We start from the raw sequence: 23,438 nt of genomic DNA, 5'->3' as shown, positions 1-23,438 counted from the left end.
AGTTGCCATGCCAACAACCTCAAATAAACAGCTTTATCAAGCATTCATTCTGTTTATCAGAGTAAGATTTTTCAGGTTTGTAAGTGAAGGAGATGAAATAGCAGAATATTGATTGTGACACAAATATATTTTTCCATATATTATTTCACAGTATCTTCATCAAGGACATGAAAACAACTGATAACAACTTCAAAGAAGACTTTCCATTCCGCTTGCAACAGCACCAACAAGTGGAAACAAGAACAGGGTAGAGATCAATTTCCTAAGAGTATTTCTATTTTATTTAATACTTTAACTATAATCTTCCTTTCACTCAGACAAGATTTATGTAACACGAATATGACGAGAAATCACTGTGACATGTAAAGCGTGAAACTGGAACCTGTAGTACAACAAAGAAAAATGTTGATTGCTGAGGTCTTCATGACCCACATGACAGTGATATTGATGACAAATAATGCAATTAATACAATGTAATGAAGTCCGTGAAACTAGTGCAGATATCGTGTTGGAACTTGCGCCACTCTCACATGAATTACTGCCTACGTTCTGCAGTGACCAGTGATGAGGTAAGGGATAAGAAAGGATGGAAGAGTTTGCGATGAGACAGTTAGAATGTAGTAATGGTTTCGAGATTACATTAGAATTATTTGCGTTTCGTCTAATAATCAAAAAAGAAAAGGCTTTGTTGATTAATATTAATTTTCTCTTCAAGTAAACTTATTATTTAATTTCATGGAATATTTTGGTCTATGTACAATGATGCCATCATTATAAATATTTTGAGTTAAAGTGTGCTACTCCTGATTGCCCATGTTAGTGGAGGATATATGAAGCAAAGATAATTGGAAATGTGAAAAACCCTAAATGTCTTTCTTTGAGTAATGTTGCTATGACAGTCACAATGCTATGTGAAAAGGTGGGGGGGGGGGGGGGGGTATAGGATTTACCTCAACCCAACAATGGGTCACAGAATACAAACAATGCCATAAATCACTAGCAGAAACACAAAGGGAGGAGTGGGAGGGATAAAACATAGGTTTTCAAGTAACCATGTGTACAACAATGTTTAATTTTCACCTATCTATACCTGTTTATTTAAGATATTTTTAGCAATTCTCCATATATTGAGACAGCTATCTCCATCTACAACCTGAAGATCTGTAATGCTATGATAACAAGGAATCCACTTAAAATGTTAATAAATTGAACAAGTAACAGAAAATGTAAAAGAAGAGGCACAAGTAATCAGCAAGGAAACTGTTGAGGAAACCTCATTAACACTTCACTGTTTTCTTTTGCAGGTGGATGAAGTTTGGTTCAAGGTTAAGCAATTTACATTTTGTGGGTACAAATGTAATAGCAACAAGAACTGGCTGCCATATTTTGTTTCATGACTTGTCAACTCACACAGATACAATATACACTGCCAATGACCACGAATCTGGAGATGGAATTACATGTGTGACTGGTCATCAAAATACTGCTATGTTTGCATTTGGCGAGAGATGCCTTAAACCACGCATTTTCATTAAAGACTATCCGAGTTTTACGACTGTTTCCTTACTTAAAGGTAGAGTATTATTAATACATTGTGAAATGTGACAAATATATTCCCCATGCTCTTAAATACCTTCTGCTGGGTTCAGCTCAAATTCTCTGGTATCAGAACACAAAAGGTCAACTTACTGTACGTGATGCCAAGTCTGTGATGTGGGGCATTTTTCAGTCATATTATTTGTGCATATCAGACATGAATCGTGGTTCAAAACCCATATTAAACTGTAGATTTTCTTCCATTAGGGAAGTGGAGTACACTTCATGGGTGCCCCCACCCCAGAAATATCAAGGATGAAGAGAAGAGGAAGGTCCAGTGGAGATATTATCACAATAACAATGTATCTGTTGCATGACAAATGCATTTTTTGTGGTTGACAGGTGGAAGTGGCAGCCATTATAAGTCTATTTCCTTCTCAGAAATGGAGTTTTTGGTCTCCTTGAGTTCATTGCCAGATTTTGAAATCACAGTATGGAACTGGAGAACAGGACAAAAACTCATATCAAAAAAGACTTACGTCAACAATGAAAGTCAGATACTCAGGTAACTGAAAACTGATATCTGTACATTTCCCAAGATCAAAATAGATGAACTAGATTAAGTCAATACTCGATAAGACACCATTCTGCACAAGGATGTGGGCAATCATTTGTGATCTGAATTCATGATCCCATGTTTAGGTGACCAGGTAAGTTATTACATTAAAACTAACAACAGTTAGAAAAGCTGCATGCATACACTTATAGGCCATAAATTTCCACTGTTGGTTAGCTAAATATCTTGTTATTTCACTTGACAATAACACTGTCCTACAATTGGAAAAATTCTTTGTGTAGATAGATTGTTTGGCTGGCTACTTCTGAATTCTGTATCAACTGCAAGGTTATTCAGTACTGAATGAGATAAACAAATGGAAACAATGTGAAGTAGTAGTCTTAACCTATCCCAACATTTGTTTTGGAAAAGTGAATTAAAAAGAAAATATCCAACTACTGCACTGACATGTGGCAATGAGACCTGGGTAATAAGGAAGAGAATTAAGATATGCAAATACAGTCTGCTGAAATTTCACTTTTTGCAATCTGTTAAAGAGCTGTACAAGAAAACAAAGGTTTCATGGCAGAGTTTACAACATATGAATTAAAAGAAATATAGTAAATTATGGACAGAAATGGGTTAAATATAGAAAAAATGAATGGTGATAGAATATTAAAAGGTGCAAAATACAATCTGAGAGGAGGGAACAGTTTAAAAATGCCAAGAATAAGTTGGAGTGAGATGGAAACAGATTACATACTTGAACTTCTTGGATGACTGAAGGGATGCATGTGTGCATGATTATAATATGGTTTCTAGCAAATATTTATTTTATAGATGCAGTCAAAGTACACCTCCAGTGGTAAGCCAAGCGGCAGTGGACTCCTCAGTACTTCTCCTCTGGGAGTTACATGTTTGCTGCAAAAAGTGTTTACTGAACAGGCTGCAGTTTACTGTTGACATGGCTGTGTCACCATGTGCATTTACTTGGTCTTCTGATGGTATGCTGCTCATTGCGGATGCGACTGGAAGTGTGTTCATGGTACACTCACATTCGTATTTCATGGTTTAACGCTTTCATTGCCAACAACCACAGCTACCATTCAAGCACCTAAGATCATTTGCAGTGCTCTACCTCAATTGTCAGATGATATTTTTCTGCAGTTTACACAAGAAGTCAGAGATGTTATAATATTTAATGAATAAAAATGTGCATAAATTTTCATCACATGTATATGTTTTGTCAGCTCAATCACTTATGTTTTATGTACAATCTATGGTGGCTTTATCTGCTTGGAATTTAAATACAGTGGATTCCAGTTAATTGGGACACATCAGGACTAGAACACTTTGACCAAATTAAGTGGCTGCCCAAATTATGCAAAGTTCCACGTAAAGAGTTAAAAAGGTTTGTTCTTTACTATTTGTCCCAAATAAACGGCTGCCCTGATTAACCAATGGCTCAATTAAGCGGAATCTACTGTACATGGCAATAAATATGTCAGAATAAAATTAAATCCACTGTTTTCTTCAGCACATCATACTGGTGCCTTTACGAAAAGAAATTAAGAGACTGTGCACTTAAGTAATGCCATGTTGGTATCGTTCACATAAGAATGAGACATTGCCTTTTGTTACTTTTTGAAGGTTTATATTTTGCCCCTGGCACTCTGCCATAATGGATGAGATAATGATCATGAAAAAGACACAAGGCAGGATATACAGGACAAAATCTTCAGTATGCAATATCATTTATGTAGAGTCGATTAGATTTGTCAACTAGAGTCTTATATTTGCAATGAATGGTACACATATTTCCCCTCTTCTTGTATTTGTATTTCACAAATGTAACTCATCACTATTATTACACATGTATTTGAGTGTAATTTATTGCTCTGTCTATAACCTTCAATGTTTCCCATGTTGGTTTTAATATGCACAATACAGATTGAAGGTGAAAAAAGAAAACTCCAACACATCTTTGGTTGGACAGGAAGGCCTGGTTCTGCAACACCATCTATTGTATGGTACAGGACAGGAGTAGTGATGTCAGGACCAAGCGGAGAAGTTAAAGTAAGCAACAATTAATTTATTCTAACAAATAACTACAAAGTACTATTCATTATGATAGGATGATGTTAGAAGGGTTTTGTACTCAAGATGTTAATTATTTTACAAATTTTGACCCTCACATTAAAACTGCTTGAAAATTAAGTGCTAAGGTAAAAATATGGACCTCCAGAGAGATAGAGAATTACAAAATTAAATGCTGAGGAACTTTGTGATTTGCAATGCCTTGCCCGGTATTTTTTCTTTTCTACTTTGCTATGGCAAATGAACAGATTACATCGCTTCTGAAGAATTCTTCGGCTGAGACAGCCAGCCTCTGGGCCAAGATTTGAATCTGAAAGTTCCAATATTTCACGCCTAGTTTTGTTATGTTTACGTACTGTACTATTATGCTCATACCATCTCTCAGAGCTTCCAGTGTCTATGACCATTTCATCTCACTTAACACTAAACAGCCTCTGCAGTTTATACATCAACAACTACTGTCCATGAATAACTGTTACGTGAGAAACAGAGATCCTTTACATCTGCTGATGATGTTACCAGCAGGTGCACCTCCCTTTTCCATCTACCCAATTTTTGTGTCTTCATCAGACTTGGTTCATCATCGTAGAAAATAATCTATAATGTATTTGCAGTACTACAAGAAAGCTGCTCCCCACGAGTGGCAAGTTATGTGGACTGTTGCTCCTGATGTGCAGGTAGCCAGCTTGTCAGCATGTCCAGGGAGGGATTACCTGGTGGCAATGTCAATAGAGGTAATGTAGCTCTAAGACTTATTCAGAAAGTTTTGGATATGTCTCCTTTGGTCACTAGAATTAAAAAAGTGTAGCTTTCTTAGATTTTGCATCTACTGTTCTTCTTCACAATTTTTGTCATTGTCAGGAGCAGCCTCACCAAATAGAATGAATAAGATGTGAGGAAAGATAAGCTTAACAGTAAAATAACATCTGGACAAACCTGAAAACACATTGCTCCTGCAATAAAGCTCTCATACCCTCTCTCTCAGGAACATAAATATTTAATTTCTACTAATTGTTTTCATTATATGAATAAATTTTAACCTTATTTACTGTGAAGTAGAATAATAAAGAGGCACAGTATATAAATACTAAGGGTTTAGTTGTGCAGTTTCTTTAATAGTTTAATTAGTTTATAAAAAGTTCTCTATTGCTGTTTATGAAATATGATTACATTTGACAGCAGCTTACATGGTGTCTGCCCATAAGCCAGATGATTCTTCTGTCATTGTGATTGGGCTCATATGACTGTCCACCACATTCCAAAACCCCACATAAAATTGATAACTCGACAGATGACAGGTACTTTTTCTAATTACAAGGCTGATGAGATATGAAAAATAACAAATAATGCATTCGGAAATGTGCACCCCACTGGAGCACGCCTTTACACTCCATTAATTTTCACTTTGTGTGCTGGTATTTGTAACACTTTGCTTCTAGTCTTTTATCCTCTTTCTTGTTTCCTCCAGGCTGACTTGTTGCAATTTAAAGATGATGATGGACCACAATTTGTTAAAATCCGCTCTTATGGGAGACATTTTATGTGTGTTTGTCTCATTAATCCATTTGGAGATCATATTGCAACTCTGAACGCAAATGGATGTATAAATACTTGGGCTATGAGCAGTGGAAATTTGGTATGTATAAAATAACACTAATGAATTATGTAAGATCCATTACACAGTTTTGCACATCCTCCACATGTTTCACCACGAGTATCCTAGAAGGTTACGAAGGGCTGAAATTGAATGGTGTAAATTTCGTAACTGTATTACACTAATTTATTATGTTACATTATAAATACCAAACAATACTTCATAACATTTTTTCATAATTGAAAGCAATTAAGAAAATATTACAAAGTTTAATAGGTGAGAATAGAAGTAACGAGCAACAATTAGATTCACAATAATATTACCTTATTTAGATTTGACTCAGCTACTATGATTATACATTACTATATGTTCAGTCAAAGCACACACTTTTAAGAACAGAACCTAAACGTAAGATTTTTTCCACTATAGAACTACATGAGGATTGCAATAATGCAGGAGAAGATATAAGTAGAAGCCACTGTTACAATTTAAATTATTTAAAGCTTTTTAATAATAATGGACATGGTAAAATAGCAGAACTCAACCTCATGGATAAGAATGGGAGTTTCGTAATTCAGTTTCTGAGACATAGAAATACTTCACTTATTTTCTTAAATTGAAAGTCACATCTTACACTTTCAGGTGGGTGAACTGGTATGGGATAGAAACTGTCTGGTAATGGTATCCAATCCTGTTCAACCCTATTTGGCACTTGGAAGAGACAACGGTATTGTGGATTTCATAAATGTACTTGCACCTGATAATCCAACAACTCTAACTACAGTAAATCTTTGTAAGGAACAAATATCTGGTATTCAGATTTCTCAGCAAGGAAATTATGTAGTGGCTTGCATTATGGAGACTGGGATATTGTTTGTCATTGAGGTACACAAATTTAAAATTACTGGCTTAGTATTAAAAATAAAAAGTGCATCTCCCTAATATCTCAGATAAGTAATACATCAAATTGTACATTTACATAAAACAGAGATAACTGAGGGCACTTGAGAACATAGCACCAGTACTGGGAAGGAAGGAAGGAAGGAAGTAATAAGAGGATGAAGAATATTGCACAGCAAAGAGCTTCATAATTTGTATTAATCTTCAAATATTATTAGGGTAATCAAAACAAGGAGGGTCAGGACATGCAACAAACATGTGATAAGCATACAGAATTGTATTCAGAAAATCTGAAAGTCATAACCTTACAATGGATTAGTGCTATCCTCCTAACTAGTATCAAGTTTTGCTGTCATTTCCTGTTCCAGTCTATGTTTGTAAAAACTTATTTGTTGTTGTCTTACAGAGTAAGCCAGGAGTTCAAATAGAGGTGAAATCATTCATAAACACAAGAGAAAAAATGGCCAACATCTCGGTAATAGAGCTTAAGACTGATTTAAGAATCATAAGTCTAATGTCAACAAGAATTTTCTGTCCCTCTGGAAACAGAATTATTGTATTCTCAATGGCATATGAATCTAGAGAACTGATTCAGTACACCTCCATAGACCTGCCTGGATTATATTCAGGATTTTATGTACATCCATTTAAAGAGTACGATTTTTATGCTATACCACACAGGTCTCGACAGTTTCACTTACTGCACGTGTCACTTGAGGTAAGTGAATCTATTGGGAAAGTCCACAGTGACAGATTTGCACAAAGTACAGCAACTAACAACAATGAACAGATCTCTTTGTAGCTTGCTGTAGGGCTGAGTTCTTGATTTTAAAACTAAACTTTATGTTCAAGGTCTTACCTTGAAGAACGTAGATTACAAGTGTTTGAAAACAAGGTGCTCAGGAAGATATTATTTGCACCTAGGAAGGAAGAAATAAGTGGGGGAATTTAAAGTACTGCATAACAAGGAGCTGCGTGAATTGTACGGGTTACCTAGCATAGTGAGGATAGTGAAATCTAGGAGGATCCGATGGGCTGGACATGCAGCATGTATGGAGGAGGGGGGCAAGGGGTGCATACAGAATTCTGGTAAGGAAACCTTCTGGAAAACGGCCACTTGGAAGATCAAAAAGGATCTTAGGGAGGTAGGCTGTAAGGATGGTAAATGGATGGAGTTGGCTGAGGATTGTGACCGGTGGTGGGCTTTGGTGTTGGACCTGCGGGTTCTGCTGCCAGGGAATTAGTTATCAACCCTAAATGCATCTGAAACACCTCTTCCAGTCTGTAACACAGACAGTTATGATCATACTATTTTCACTTACAGAAACAACAGTTACAATTATTGGATGCAAGATCAAGTGGCCACCAGTTAAGAAAGTATGCAATGAATGTGACAGAGCATAACGTTCTCTCATATGGCTTAGATGGAATGGCTATTCTTCGTTCAGTTGCAACAAATGATTGCAAAGCTATCATTAAGCCTCATCACCGCATGGATTTGGGAATTAAGACTGCTGTAGCAAATCCACTAAACACACACATAATATCTTTAGGACAAGATGGAAGTATGATCTGCACATATCTCAGGTAAGAGAAAAGAAATTATTTGGGAAAACAATGAAGGACTACTCTACTTCAGACTATTTTGTATGGTGAAATTTTCATTGTCAACAAATCTTGGTAAAATATCATCTACCATACTCATTTCCTTTTATTTTCACAGAACTAAAATAGACCAACTGAAACAAGCACCTATGAGATGTACCTTATTAACAAAAGGAATCAGTCACATGTACACTGAAAGCCAAACATCTGAATTTATCAACAGGACAGGTAAATATGCAGTTTTTGCATCCTTCTGTAGTGGTGGTGGTATTCTTATCATATAAAGGAACAAAAATTCTGTCACACACAATATATTTGTATTATTAACAATGTAGAAATAAATTCTGGGCAACATATTTCAGTCACCCAGTATCATCATCAGGCACTCAAGGATGTATTTCTTATTCTGGAGCACAGTTACATGTCATTTGTCATTGTCTAGAATTATGTATTACAAAAATTAAGTTGAGAATAACAAATTAAAAATTAGAAGTTGTGGTCTTGCAGTTAACTGTAGAAACTAACATTATAAAAACTGTTCATTATATTTAAACAGGCAAATATAATTGTGAGTTATCACATTAGCTAAGTAGTTATATAAGAGCATGAAAATACAGGCAATATAAAACATAAATTTCTTAAAAATTACTTAAGCCGTGTCCACACTTTATTAGAGTGGATGTATTGAGTATGTGCTGTTATTGTATTCTATGATTTTATAATTGGAGTATACACTGCGTGCTTTTGTATACTTCCATGTCTAGAAGGCAGCATGCAAAACATAGTATTGAGATATTTTTCCATTGACAGACAAAGGTATCCATATTTGTTGGCACTCTGGGGGACATGTGGGAATCCATTTCTTCTCAGAAGTCACCATCTGAAGGTGTATACATTGTGGACTGTGATGTTGGATGTGTGTATTGACATTGGTTGTGCTGTAAGATTATAGTACAAAAATATTTTAATAGGATGTATAGGTAACTACTTTGAATAATTAAATTTGTGAGTACAGACTGTTTTAAATTATATGATTGCTACTGGCTTCATAGGTATTTGCATTACTTACTTGTATCTTCATGGAATCTGCTTCATGAATGGCTTGTGTGAGGTCTGGAGTTTACTATGTGGGACTGATAATGTGTCATGAAAATTGGAAGCATTTGGTTGGATAGAGGGGGGGGGGGGGGGGGGGGTTGAGGGTGTGTCCATAAGAGCTTGAAGATGATCATGAGTGATTAAATATACTGTATCACAGACTCTCTGTTCCTTTATGTAAGACAGGTAAATATATGCATGCATGTGCAAATGATGCACGCGTGTTCGTGTATAGATTAGACCAACCTTAGAATGTCGTTGTGGATTTATTCTTTACTTTTCTTCCTCAATTTGTAAAATAAATAGTTGCTGACTAGAAATCATGCACCTATGCATTACCAAATGTCAGACCGGTGCTCAAGCTACTCCCAAAACGTTGGCAGAGGATATGGTTTATTCACCATTCAGCCACCCGACACGGCTTGAAGGCTGAGTCTTTCATCGACTTCAGTCGCTGCGAAAGCTTCGCTTTATACGGAAGAATATAGTGTTAGGGTTAGAGCCCCTAGCACTGTGTGTTTTTAAAATCCTTAATTTGTCATTTCTAAGGAGCCAAGTATGCCAAGTCATTGTTGGTGCAGCAGGAAGTCACTAAAGTAATCGAGGAGAATGCTGTGTGGGGGGAAGTAAAGGCACAGCTGAAAAAGCAGTTCAGAAGTGTTCAGAAAGAGGTAAGCAGCAGCTTCCTACAGATTAGAAGGCACAACCAATATTACCGTAGTGTTGTTTGTCCGATCTATGCCTATAAGATGTCAATGCCTAGGTAAAGGGGTAGAAGTCCAAAATTCACAGCCAATGTATGTCTGCTGCTTTATAACCTATATATTACCAGTAATGTAACAAAACCAACATTTAATATATAAATTTATGTATAAACTGTATATTCATGTTGTATACAATTGTAAAAAATCAATAAACTTGACTTACAAGGACTTTGCAAAGATTATGTTTAATTTCCTGGGCTTGCCATGATTTGTGGCCAGCAGAACTCTTCTCATCATGAGAGGCTGAACCCACTTGTGTGGCACAGGCTACAATAGCAGTAGTCCCACAACACAAGGCATGAAGTGCGTGGTTATACAATCCAATCTTGTCTCCAGACCCCACTTCTTATTCACTCTAAAATAGGGTCTCCATTCTGTTTCAAATGCACAAAAAAAATTGTTTTTGCAAGTTTTAAACGTGTCTGTCCTGATCTGGATCCAGTGAGAAACTGCCCACTGAACTGTGAACTAAAATGGCACTTTGTTGTGATGACTTTCTCTTATCACAGCCTATACTTTATCACAAATTTCCTTTTACATTTTAGTAGTTTACTCCACAAATTTATTTGATAGTAAGCAAACAAAGCACATGTAGTCCTTGTGAGTTTTGTTTTGTTGAATGAGTAATTTAATCACCGATTTACTTTATATTCAGATTTAGGCCACTGACCTAGCACTGAGTTGATTTTCTCGCAAAACCTGTCAATACATGATGCAGTAGCACCCACAGCTCTCTTATTCAGACACCATTGTGTATGTGAGGGTTACCATTGTTTGGCATTAAAAAACTTGAATGTTAGTGTGTAGCCCTGTTGGAGATGAATTTTACAAATCAAGCAGAAGAAAAGTTGCCACTCAGTGCCTTTGATCTGGATCAAGAAACCAAAACTAAAAGAAGAAGACAAGCTCAAGACAAGTGCCGAGAAACTGAGCTTTATCTAAAAGCATTAGCTGCTGTACAAGATAAACTATGTGAAACTTTAAAACAGAGGCACTGGACTGCAGTGGAGACAAAGGGCAGGAAACTCAAGGTATGAGTCACATATATCCATAGGTAAGTCTGAAGATGAAAAATCAGGCATGTTTGCTTCCCTTATTCATATGAGTCATGGAACTATCATTATTATATTTCAATTATCTAGTTTATCGAAGTTTATGTTGATGAGCAGTCACATATAAGAAGAGCAAAGCTGACTCAATAATAGCTTCCTTCATTGACACTTATTCAACTGCAAGGTCATTTAGCCTCCAATTAGACCACAGGATAGTTACGTATGGTGAAATGAAAGGATTAGGAATGAAGCAAACATAATGTACTTTCAAAATACTACCCCAACCAACATTTACCTGATAGGATTGTAGAAATTCATGCAAATGTCAGTCAGGGAAGCTACATCTACAGCTGATATTTGGATCTGATTCTTTGCATATAAGTTACTGTATCACAACTTCAGCTAAGTTGCTCAGTTTGACCTTCATCAAAACACTTGTCTAGTAGAACTAAAACACAGAAATGAGTTTTTTGTTTTGTAACAAATTCAACATCAACCCTGACAACTACAGTTCTGATACAGGCAGCATTAGCAGTACATTTTAATTGGTTCTTCCATTTCTTGTGGATCCAGGCCATCATGGGAACAGTTGAAGTAGAAAACTATCCATTACTTCCCAAAGATGTTTCTTTTGAAGAAGAGTTTAAATGGGTTATGGAACACAGAAAACTAGAAGTACAAATGCAGAAAGGAAGCTGTTTCTCACCGTGGGATCCAAATGATAAGTAAGTGATGATTTTTTTAATAACAGGGATGATTTTATGCAGTTGTTTCTCTCACCCTTTTACTGTCATGCCTAATGCTACTGGCCACAATTGAGACCTACACGCAATGCATTCAGATAAGACAGCTAAAATATAGTAAATTCAAGTGATATGTTAAGTCTTTTATGAAGTAGGAGTAATAGTAATTATTATTTACCTTTTTTGTGGCAAAACATAATTTACTGTTACGAAGTTCAAATGGTTAATCCTGTTTATGGAAATGATCACTGTTTTCAGTTAGAATCATACAAGACCCACAAAAACAAATTGCAAGAGTTACTGATTATTAAAACAGATGGGAAACTGGGCTCTAAAGTGTTAATTTACTTCTGCCATAATTACTTATTCACTACTCTGTTTCAGAGAGAGTGAATCATCTGCTCACCCATTGCTGAATGATGCCAGTCTCATGAGACAAAATACATCCATACGAACAATGGATGAGGAAGAGAAAGAAGAAGAAATAAACAGGCTCGTTCTCACTGGCTCAACCAGCTATCACTTCATAGAAACATGTGCTTATCATCATAATCAGTTTGAATTCTCCTCTTACCTTCAAATGCACAATGAAATTATTCTACTGACAGTTAGTAAATAATCATGTTTCATTTGGCAAGCACAAATAAACACATTTATCACCACACATAACTAATGCTGTTCAAGTGAACTCTCACAAAGTTAAAACTAATCCTAAATGTATTGTTTCTTCAGTTCTAACTATCACCCCCTTGAAACTTGGTAAGAATAGCATGTGATTATGAATGACCCCATCTTGGTGCTTTGTAACATTTTTAAGAAAATGGAAAATAGAACTAATAATACAAAAACCTATTATGTCTAATCCTAAAATGCAGTATACAAGCAACAAGTACTTTTAATTTGTAATAACTTTAATTGATTTAGTCATAAATGTCTCAAAGTCTGACCTATAAAGTCATGGAATGTGAACACACTAATGCATAGTTTGCGTGTTCTTTGTAAAAATTACATAAAATCAACTCTTGATGTAGACGTCATGTTTTTCCACCATACTGTCTGCATGTTTCATCTGTGAAACTATTCAATACATTTTTGATAGAATCTGCTACTGACTGTTAATACAAAAAGTTGTGAGTTTGGTGAAGGTCAAACAGTAATGACTTGCTATAGCTAGACACATACACAAGGGCTTCTGAATGAGACAGCAGTAATTTGCGTTACTTTGTGCTCATATAGACTTTTTTTTCCAGAATGTTTGTGCAGCTCTATGTGAAAATTTCAATAAGCAATTTAATGACATGTATGCCTTAAAAGAAAGAGAAATGTTTGTGGTAACAGAACAGAATGCATATTTACGTTATATTCTCTCTGAAATTAATAACACATGGACAGAGATAGCTGATCCAGAGTGGACTCAAGAAGAGAAACCAGAAAGACTAATGAAAGTAGAAGATAATGAGGTATAAACCAAACATTATAAACTTCATAATACTAACATTTTTTAACTTTAACAGATGACTGCAAATATATGGATAATCTGAAAGTGTGTGTGTGTACATCTGCAAAAATTTTCTTCTTCTAAAACTAGAGTACAATCAGCATTATCCTAATATGCGATGGTTGAATACAAGAATGCTGAAACAGCAATTTTAATTTCATACTTATACACCGAAAATTCATACGTGTTGAAGTATCTAATTTTTTGCACCTAAAGAAGTAATGCACATTTGAAGGATGACTTAAGCCTTTAGCGTCCCCGTGTCCTGACCAGCTGCACTTACGGAGACTTTTGCAGTTTGTCTCAGTCCCTGTAGGCAAATACAGGGACAGTACATTCAAACAGGCCACAGTCACTTCTACATACAATCTTCTTCATTGTTCATAATTATGGTTCAGCACTACATAATCTATGCAATTGACATGGTGCATGTTTCAGGTTAGCATAACACCATACATTTCACCCAGTCAGCAGGTGGTCTTGGAGAGACTAGCTACTGGGGCTGAAGCATACCACGTTGCAGAAATGTCTAAAAACTTTCGTGAACAAGCACTCATGCAAATGATGGATGGTGTATTGAAAGTTCGTTGGGAAGACGAGATCAAGAAAGATATACAAAAACCCAAATGCATGGTTAGTTACTCAGATTATTACTTACTAACATGTGAGTTTTGATTTAAACATTTTGATATTAATAAAATAAGAGGGTTGATCAAATTTAATATTCCATATTTCAATTAAAAAAATGAATGAAGTCAGTTATTCTTAGAGTATATTCCACCATACCTAAAAGAAGTTTACTTTCCGTGCTACTAATAAGTCATGAATCCAGGATAAGCAATTCTTATTTTAGTAGAAGGAATGAAAACATAAATACATAAAAACTGAACATGAATACTGAAGATCATAAACCAACTGTCTGCCTCGCTGCTCTCAAGAAATGCTGATCGCTTGAACAAATTTTTCTTAGCACCTCTAATATCAAATTTCATCAAAACCCATCCAGCAGTTCTTATGCTGAAACTATGGGTGGATGAGAGGACAGACAGACAAATAAACATGACCTCCCTGCATGCATTCACACAATAACAAGTTCCATCTTCATACAACTACTTCACTAAGTTTCCTCTGTTTAGTACATGAAATTCCAGAGTTTATTAACTATCCATGTTTATATAGGACATGACATCAATGAGCATAAGCTTTTTCTTAAAATTTTAGGGCTGTAATGCTCTGTTCTTGCTGAGAAGTACTCTTCATTATGTTTTGTTATATTACACATTGGTCGTGCAGAAGTTAGTAACATAGAAGTACTGTAAAATCTCTAGTGCCTCAACAAAGTATTTCGCACAATTTCTCTGACCCTCCCTGCATACTGAAGTTTTGTTGCCTGTTCTCTGTAGCAGTGAGCCAAAAGTCTATAGCACACACAGATATTAAATGGTCCTTAATCACAAATCATTTAACATCAGTGTTTATCTACAAATAATATATTTGTGGATAACAAGGGCCTATTCTTCTGTATGCTGTGGTGATAATTTCAAGGTATGTTCAAATATGGTTTATTCTGACGTATCAAACTGTCCACAGATTGAAAAGAATCCTGAAGATTACAACGATGAGGACCTAAAAATAATAAAGGACTATGAAGAGAAAGTGGCACTTCATTTGAGTGAACGTGAAAGTTACAGGGAGATGCTTGAGACAGAGTTCCAGAAACTCTCACAGACTATCAAAGTAAGGAAATTTTCACATCTTACATCCATTCCAGTTCTGAATAGGAGTTATGACATCAGCCTCTATTACATCAGATAAATGGATTATAACACCTTGTACTTGCATTTGGAAATATCACACACTTAAAGTTCTTTAAAGTAATTTCCACTCATTGGTATTACACTGCATTACTCATACTTCATACTAAATTAACAGCAATATTTTATTATTCAAAGTCCACACTGAAAATCATTTTCATAATATTTATGACATATATGTACATCTGATCATCACTACTGCATAAATAATGGTTTTATTGCTGAAAGTCTGGTGCCTCAGCCAATATAATATTACAGTTACATGAACCTAATAACTGGACTTCAAAATATTGTGCTGCCCCTGAAGATGGTAATAAGCCAAAACATACAGAATGTACAAAAAATATTGAAACCATATTATGAGTAAGGCAACATATGTAATTTACATGGCTTTAATACTACATATAATAAAGGGACAGCATCACTGCTATCCAAAAATGATATGAAAATAAGAACAGTGGTACTGCTGGAGGGCATTGGTTAATCCAGTGATGAACCTTCGGGTTCCCTAATCCAACTACTTAGTTAGGTACTAGTTCTCTGACAGATTAAATATCTTAAAACAGCCTAATCTCAGATAAAGTTTCCTAGCCAGAAATTATTCTGTTGTTATCTATTTGCATGTGTTACATACAGAAGAGCACAATTCAGTATATTATTTCAGATATCTTCCAAAGTTTCTGTCTGATAATAATGATCCAAAATTTATGGAACATACTACTTAATCCAATACCTGTATTTATTTCTGCTGCTTCCATTATTGTTTGTTTCTGACTTATCACCTACTTGCCCAAATGTTCTCTTTCCAGAATGGTGTAATGAAGTTCAACGGTCAACTACACGATTTGTTTATTTTGAAACTTAAGACTGAGGCAGCCATTGGACAAGAAACATTAAAGATGAATCGATACATGTACATGGTTCATAAAAGATTGTCTCTTAACCTAAAACAGAAAAAGCTCAAGTAAGTAAAAAACATAAACATCAACAAATATTGGAGTTAATGTCATTAATGTTGCTGTTATTCAGCAGAAGCAAGTGATGTGCAATTTTGAGTATGTAACATGGAGTCAAGAGTCAATCAAAATTAGTAAAGAAAAAATGGATGTAAAATAAAATATGCAGAGGACAGAAAAATACAAAATTATAAACTTGTACTCCAGTAGAGTTCACATATTTTCCAAGTACATTATTTGTTTTGCATGCCTTAATATTAATTTATTGCCAATACAAATATTCTGTTGCAAGTCAGAAATTACATTACTGGCCCTTCTGAGCTGCACCAATTCTGTAGTTTAATTCATGCACCTAGTCTAGACTTCTTCTTTTCCTAAGACTCACTATTCCCTATCTTTATCCTTCCCACTCACATCGTTTACAACCCTCGACCACTCCAGGTCTCTCTTCCCCAATACACACCACTTCTCCCAACAGCTAAAAGAAAAAAATCACACAGGGGTTTACGGGGGCTGTTTCTATTCATTCACGATGTATCAATCAAATTTGCTTGGGCCAGGCACCAGTTCCTTCCTCTTTCATGGCTCTTGGAAGACTTTACTCAAATGCATTCCCATCCTACATGCTCTGTCACAGAAGATGGAGTCAGAATGTTCCTCCAAAACATTTGAGCCATTGCCGATATCCACTTGATGCCAGTACCCAAGAGCAGAATCAACATCGTCAATGAAATATAACGAAAACTTAAAATCAGTAACAAATCCTACTGTTGTTTCCAGTTTGTATATATATATATGTAGTTGTTCCATATCAAGAAATGAAGTGAAAATATTAAAATGTGTTTCACACATGACACAAAATATGCTGATTGAGAAAATAATTCCTAGTTTCCATAAAGTTAAATTTAATGAAAATCATTGTATCTTTTAAACAACCACTGTTTCAACAGTTCCTTGATCTCTCTATAAATGTATAAGAAACAAATCTTCCCCCAAAGGTAAAAAGTGTTGGCAATTGATGAAGTTGGCTGCAATATTAGCTCCATATTATTCTTAAGAGTAACCGAGTTGTAACAATTTGTAGAGCACACTGAAGTGAATCAACAGTGGAGCTAAGTCTAAAAATTCACTCATTTGAAGTAATTATGCTAGTATATGTATCAATATTCCAAGGAGGTAAGTTGGTAATCATAAAATTTTTCTACCTTCAATTGCAACATTTTTGTATTTTATTTAACAATTTTTATACTGTTAGGATGGAAGTAATCAAGCAAGAATCTCACAATTCAGCTCTACAGGAACAAATTCAGCAGCTAAAGATTTGGAGAAATGATTGCCAAGCCGCATATGAAACTGCAGTGGCTCATGAGAAACAACTGGAGAAAAACTTCAAGAAGGAGTTCCCTGAGGTATCACAGGTTGTTCTGGAACAGCTTTACAAATTTTACAGGCATGTAACAATATCATATCAGAATCTCATGTACCATACATTTAAAATACAGAAAAAAACTAATGTATTACATACAAACTGATTTTCAAATATAAAATGAATTTATATGTATGTGTGCAAGGGTGAAATACCACGGTGATGTTCCTATCGTAACATATTATAATTTACATTTTTCTTCACTATCTGTTCAAGGATCAACATTTTCAGAAAAGGCTCCAATCAATTTTACTGTCTCTTGTGCCTGATAAATATTATTTCAGCACCAGACTGAAAGACTTGTAATGAAAGAATGGTAAAACAGATTGTCAAATCTGTAAATTGTCATGACTGGAGCATTTTTGTGGCTTTCAGAAGCCCATCCATTCTGAGACAATGCTCTGAAACATGACTTCTTCCACTTCATCATACATGAATGTCTTCTCATCATATGTGGCACTAATAACTTATGCTATTGGTACTGCATCGTTATTAAATGACCTGTGAACCGACACCTAGAATATTTATATTATAAGTTTTCACACAGCAGTCATTCAGGGCAGACTGTTGAAAGAGCAAATGTGCAATGAATTCCACATTTACAGATGTCTAGGTTAGGATTTAAACATTAGGTTAATATATGGCCACCATAGGGCAATGGAACATTTTCTTCTTTTATATATAAAAATATAGCATAGCAAAATTTTCCTGACATGCAATGTTATAATTACTGCTAAAGTACTACTTTATTAGACGTCGTCCTAACATGCACCAACGAGCACGAACATCGGTGATACTGTTGAATGAATTATCTCGGCATACTGCATCTGCAGACAGGCCATCATTTCTCCCACCTGAATATTTGGACTACCTTAAAGGTCTGGACCAGATTGACAATTACTCCAATACTCCACCTGTTATAAATGAAGACATATGGGCCACACTGTGTCGCGTGAGACGCCGGAAGGTGGAAAGTGAGCTGAAGGTAAGCAAATCCAGAAATAGTATAAGAGGATTTACCTTTCTTAATAACAAACAAGTCTCTTACTGTTGTACCTTGTTTCACATATGAAGGCCAAAAAGAATATAGGATGAGGTTTACATGGCAGTGAGTCTGAAGATAGTTGTCTTCTGGGTTGGTGTGCCATGTAGTCTGGTAGAAGTTTGCCAATACTTCAGAGGTCCTTGCTGCCCTGATGAATGGAGGAAGCAAGGGCCTCTGAAACGCCAGTAAACTTCTACTACACGGCACACCCCAGAAGGCACAAACTACTGCTTTCAACACATATATCCATTAAATTCTAAAATTCCATTGTGATTTTGATTTGGTATTGTTGCTCATTTTAATTGACACCTTATTTATGGGAATAAACAAAATTATATACATAAATTCTAGGTCTATTAAGAGATTCTGATAAAACTATTCTCAGCTCTTATAATTAAATGACTAAATTCTTTAATTAGTTTGGATGTAACTGAACCTTCACATGTATTTCTTCAATCATCTGACATATTATGATTATATCAAACATACAGCACATACACAAGTATTACTGTGTAAAATCATTTTAAGGGACAATGTTGTTAACAGCGTACATGAATTTTTACACCATCTGCAGAACCCACTGATACATTTTTTAAGTCTCACTGAGCATTCTGTTAACTTGATTTACATCACACTGCATATAACATACTCCAGGGTACATCTGTCTGTCTTGTTTAAATAGGCAAAATGCTGTGCATTAATGGTTGCTGATTCAGAGCATACACTGAATGTGTACCAGAAGAAATTGGCAGGTGAAAAGCAGCATATCACAACCTTACTTGATGAAGTACACAAAGCAAAAGAACAATTACTAGAACTTCAGCATGACACCGAGGTATGATTCTTTCAGCATACACAGTTTGTGAACTATAATCTTATATGTTCATCACCTTTGAAATCAAAAAATACACTGCTGTTTGATAGAGATATTATCTCCATAATCAGTTCCTATTAATCTTCTCATTACAGAGCCTACTGTCTTCTGTATTTGAAATGTGATTTGTATTTGTTCATGTGAAAATAAACTAATTAGCCCTAATATATAATTAAGCCTTTTTGTAGTAGACTTAGTTTTGTTTTTCTTACATTTCAAAATTTGGTCTGACATAACAGCTATTATTAATCTATTTTTTCACAGCTGCAGATAGTAATGAAGCAGCGTGTGATTGAAATAACAACAACTGGATTAATATCTGATTTTGATGATGCTGTATTAATCACCTCCAAACAGGCCAAGAGTGTAAATCAGCTGGTTAAAGTAAGTACATTTTATACAAAGTGGCAGGATTGATTAAAAGTAAAGAAAACCTATTTCCTATTCATAAAATGTATTTTACTTATCTTCAAAATACTCTCCTTGTAATTCAAAACACTTATTCTGTTTTTCCCCCGTTACCAAATTTTTGAGTATATCTATTATACTATTGTTATGATCATTATCAGACTCAAACTGGTTGGCCTTAGTTCTTTCAAAATAGAAAACAACATGAATTAGATGAATCAGTGCAAAATCTGTCTACCCGTGATCAATGAAATAAACCACTCCATAACCTATGCATTTCATATTCACTGATATGAAAATCTGAATGTTATCATGTATCTTCATGCATGACAGTATATGAAGCACTACTTCACTCCACAAGCCAGCACTGTTATCTGACAGGAAAGCTATATATGGTCTGACTCCCGAAAGACAACTTGTCCTCTAACTTTCTTATCACCTCTTGAATGTCAAGCACACATGCAATAAGCTCAGTAATGCTGAATATTTCTGATACTGACCTCAATGTTTGTGGAATTTATGAATGAAAGGCACAGTAATATGAAATGAAATCTGAAAATATATCCTACCAAAAGCTAATCCAAATTAGTTGTGCAAAGTTTCGCACCAAACAGAAGCACACATTATGCTAAGCATGCTTGTGTCCAAATACATACAGCAGTTTATAGTTTTACCAGAGATGTCAACTGACTGACAAACGGATGCACAGGATAATGGAGAAAACCAGTAAAACTTTCAGGTCTTGTTGATGGCGTGGTTCTGGACTGAGATGCCACATAGACTTGTAGCTGGGTATCACCATTTTGGAGGAACATACAGAACTGAAGATTCAGGCAGTATGTTCCTCCAAAAATGATGGTACCCACCTGTAAGTCCACTTGGCATCACAACCCAGAACACCATCATCTTCACACTGTAAGAACCTCAAATATTTTCTGCTTTGATTATATTACAAACTGTTCATAAATGCAAAAGTTATATAAGGGTTTGGCATAATGCTGCTGGAACACATCTTTTCAGAAAGCTGGTGACCAAAAGCTAGCAGTAATGCAGCAGACAACCAACTTAAATCAAAGTATTCTTTGTAAAGAATGGGAACACAGGAAGCTCAGGATGGAGATTAAGGATCTGCAGAATCATCTTCATAACTTGGAGTCAATGAAGGTAAAAACCATACTTCTAGAAAATAATCACAGTATCATTCTACTAAATGTCATCACAAGGTCAATGAGAGCAACATGAAGCCAGTAACACACTTGCATATACGAATGGCTCCAAGGAGGCTAGATTATCCAACATTATTTTAACCTTTTACCATACACAACAAGACAGAAATCATAAAATTAAGTGTCTGTACAAAAATAAGAATTCATCCACATAACATTTTACAGGTGACGACAGATATTCAAAAGTTTCTCTGTAGGAGGCTTGAAGGCATAAGTGAGAGTAAGAGTATTCTTTCAATAGGAAGAGAAATTTCTCTGCTTAAAAAGGTAAGACAGTGACTTACTACACTGACACTTCTCTGGTGTCTCTAAATTAATTTTTTTTTGAGCTGACTTAAGTCAGTCTACTTGAATGAAACTAAGCTGACCACTGACACCTCTTCTTATAGCCTCACAATGCTCCCAGTCTCATATGAGACAAGGGAAGAAAGTGATCTGTTTTATGAGCAATGTATGCCAAATTACGTCAGGTTAGAATGCTCACATCTACTGTCCCAAGATTTCCTATAGTCTTTCTGATAGTCCAAATATGTGAAGTACATAATGATCAACCGTGTGCTGTATGTTTTACTTTGTTATCAGTCATATGAAAAAACAATTCAAGAAATTCAAGAACACCTGGATGATTTAGATAAGAAGATTAGTGCACAGAACAAGGCAAATCAAAAGATGGATGCAAAAGTTGCAGAACTCACTGTAGATGTTAATGAGCAACAATTACTTAGAAATTTGGAATTTGCATCAAGACAAACAGATGTAAAACAGAGGTGAGCTACAATTAGTTCTTTTCCACAAAACTCTATTCTTACTTTCAAATTATTTTATTATGAATTTTTTGAAACAGTATTTTTAAATTATCAACTAATTTATTCCACAACAAGTATCAAAAAGTTCAACAGAATCCTATCCAGAACTTGCCCCACCCAGTTCACATGCCTGAAACATCAACATGTGATACAACGTATGAATTTTTATCCATCATGCTTAATATTGTAAACACTAATGTTGAGTACAACAGCAGTACTTTCACTCACTATTTTTTAACTTTGTTCCAATACACTTACAATTAGTACAAAATGTAAGACAGTATGATGTTTTACACACACACCAAATAATGATAATAAAATACAGCGAATGTGGAAAGTAAACGCAAAAGTAATCCCAATAATTATAGGAGCAACTGGAACTGTCTCCAAGTCACTCAGAAAATATTTGGCCAACATCCTGGGCGAACACTTCATCAGGAAACTTAAGAAAACTGCCATTTTAGGATCTTCATACATCATTCAAAAGATGCTGCTGTAAAATATATAGTCATCCCTCACAATAAAACTGCATAATACAAGTAACACATATTAAAACAAAATGCATATCAGAAAAAGCTGCTATGTACCTCAGGGCAAGTTTGTCTCGGGTACATAGAAGTAAATGCACTATAAAGTGGTGAATAGATCAATTCTTTATTATTAATAGCAGTAATAATAATAATACTAGTAAAGCAAAACAGTTCCTCCTGCAAAAATGTTTGTGACACACTCCTGAAACATTTCCATGCACTAGACTGATCTGATTCCAAGGTTTGTATTCAGAATTGGCCTTTCCATCTTTTATATGGTTTCCTTTCCCTTTCTGTCTTCTGGTCTCGGGCGATAAACTTATTAACTTACAGACCTTGCTACACTCACAATGTATCTCAAGTATTTGAATGAAAGTCAGTGGCAAAGTTCCTTTAAACAGTTTACAGATGTACACTTGTTACTGTGTTTCAGGATGGCATCAATTGTTAAGCGCAGTCACCTAGTACACGTAATGCAGAAACAGCACGCAGAGATTTTAGCTCTACAAACAGAATTGGAATTACTACACCTAAAAATATATCCAACCCTGAAACACGAAATAATTCAAGAGTGATGCATTGTACTGCATTCATATTACTTCACAGAGAAATTATGGTACCTGTTAGCTCACAGAACTTAATTTTACCTCACTTTTGTGGACATACAGTTTGCATTTTTCAATGCTGTCAACTTCATGAATATTATTAGAAGCAAGATGTGAAGTTTTTTTCTCTCAGCTTTCTCTCTGTATTCAATAAATTCAACTGAAAGACAACTTATCATTACTTTCTGACAGTGAAGTAAGGAAATACATGCATATGTATCCATTATTCCCTAATAACTTGTGAACCAAATGATGAATTCAGACATTTTGTGTGGTAACAGATCTTAAAAAATAAGGTGATTATT

The 23,438-nt window shown here is 35.3% G+C and overlaps 1 protein-coding gene across 4 annotated transcripts; it reads left to right on the top strand.

The window, feature by feature from the left end:
• LOC110839691 (cilia- and flagella-associated protein 43) lies at positions 1-23,304 on the top strand. Of its 4 annotated transcripts, none has more exons than XM_022084125.2 (27): positions 1-247; positions 1,305-1,573; positions 1,939-2,101; positions 2,933-3,137; positions 4,043-4,168; positions 4,804-4,923; positions 5,658-5,825; positions 6,426-6,668; positions 7,090-7,401; positions 8,008-8,270; positions 8,407-8,516; positions 9,936-10,057; positions 10,951-11,181; positions 11,776-11,927; positions 12,330-12,552; positions 13,196-13,405; positions 13,882-14,076; positions 15,034-15,180; positions 16,067-16,221; positions 17,469-17,663; positions 18,393-18,624; positions 19,367-19,519; positions 19,823-19,942; positions 20,987-21,130; positions 21,358-21,459; positions 21,775-21,959; positions 22,962-23,304. In XM_022084125.2, exons 1-27 carry the CDS (start codon positions 168-170, stop codon positions 23,101-23,103), a joined length of 4,767 nt encoding a protein of 1,588 aa, XP_021939817.2. In that variant the 5' UTR covers positions 1-167; the 3' UTR covers positions 23,104-23,304. The 4 variants fall into 4 exon arrangements, with proteins under 4 accessions (XP_021939817.2, XP_087200879.1, XP_087200880.1 ...); XM_087344753.1 differs by having other exon boundaries at positions 165-569; XM_087344754.1 differs by lacking the exon at positions 1-247 and having other exon boundaries at positions 1,446-1,573; positions 1,804-2,101.
• Positions 23,305-23,438: the final 134 nt, after the last annotated feature.

The sequence above is a fragment of the Zootermopsis nevadensis genome, unplaced genomic scaffold, assembly GCF_977971745.1.
Source record: "Zootermopsis nevadensis isolate Lab colony 2312 unplaced genomic scaffold, Znev_1.0 Znev_ptg000008l, whole genome shotgun sequence".
In the NCBI taxonomy this organism is placed as follows: domain Eukaryota; kingdom Metazoa; phylum Arthropoda; class Insecta; order Blattodea; family Termopsidae; genus Zootermopsis; species Zootermopsis nevadensis.
Note: the sequence above shows the minus strand (reverse complement) of the source record. Positions and strands in the feature narration are given on the sequence as shown.

Coding starts and splice junctions, on each gene's coding strand:
- LOC110839691 (XM_022084125.2), top strand. CDS start 168: ATGAAAACAACTGATAACAACTTCAAAGAAGACTTTCCATTCCGCTTG. Junction 8,271..8,406: donor ATGATCTGCACATATCTCAG/GTAAGAGAAAAG, acceptor TTATTTTCACAG/AACTAAAATAGACCAACTGA. Junction 17,664..18,392: donor CAGCTTTACAAATTTTACAG/GCATGTAACAAT, acceptor CTACTTTATTAG/ACGTCGTCCTAACATGCACC.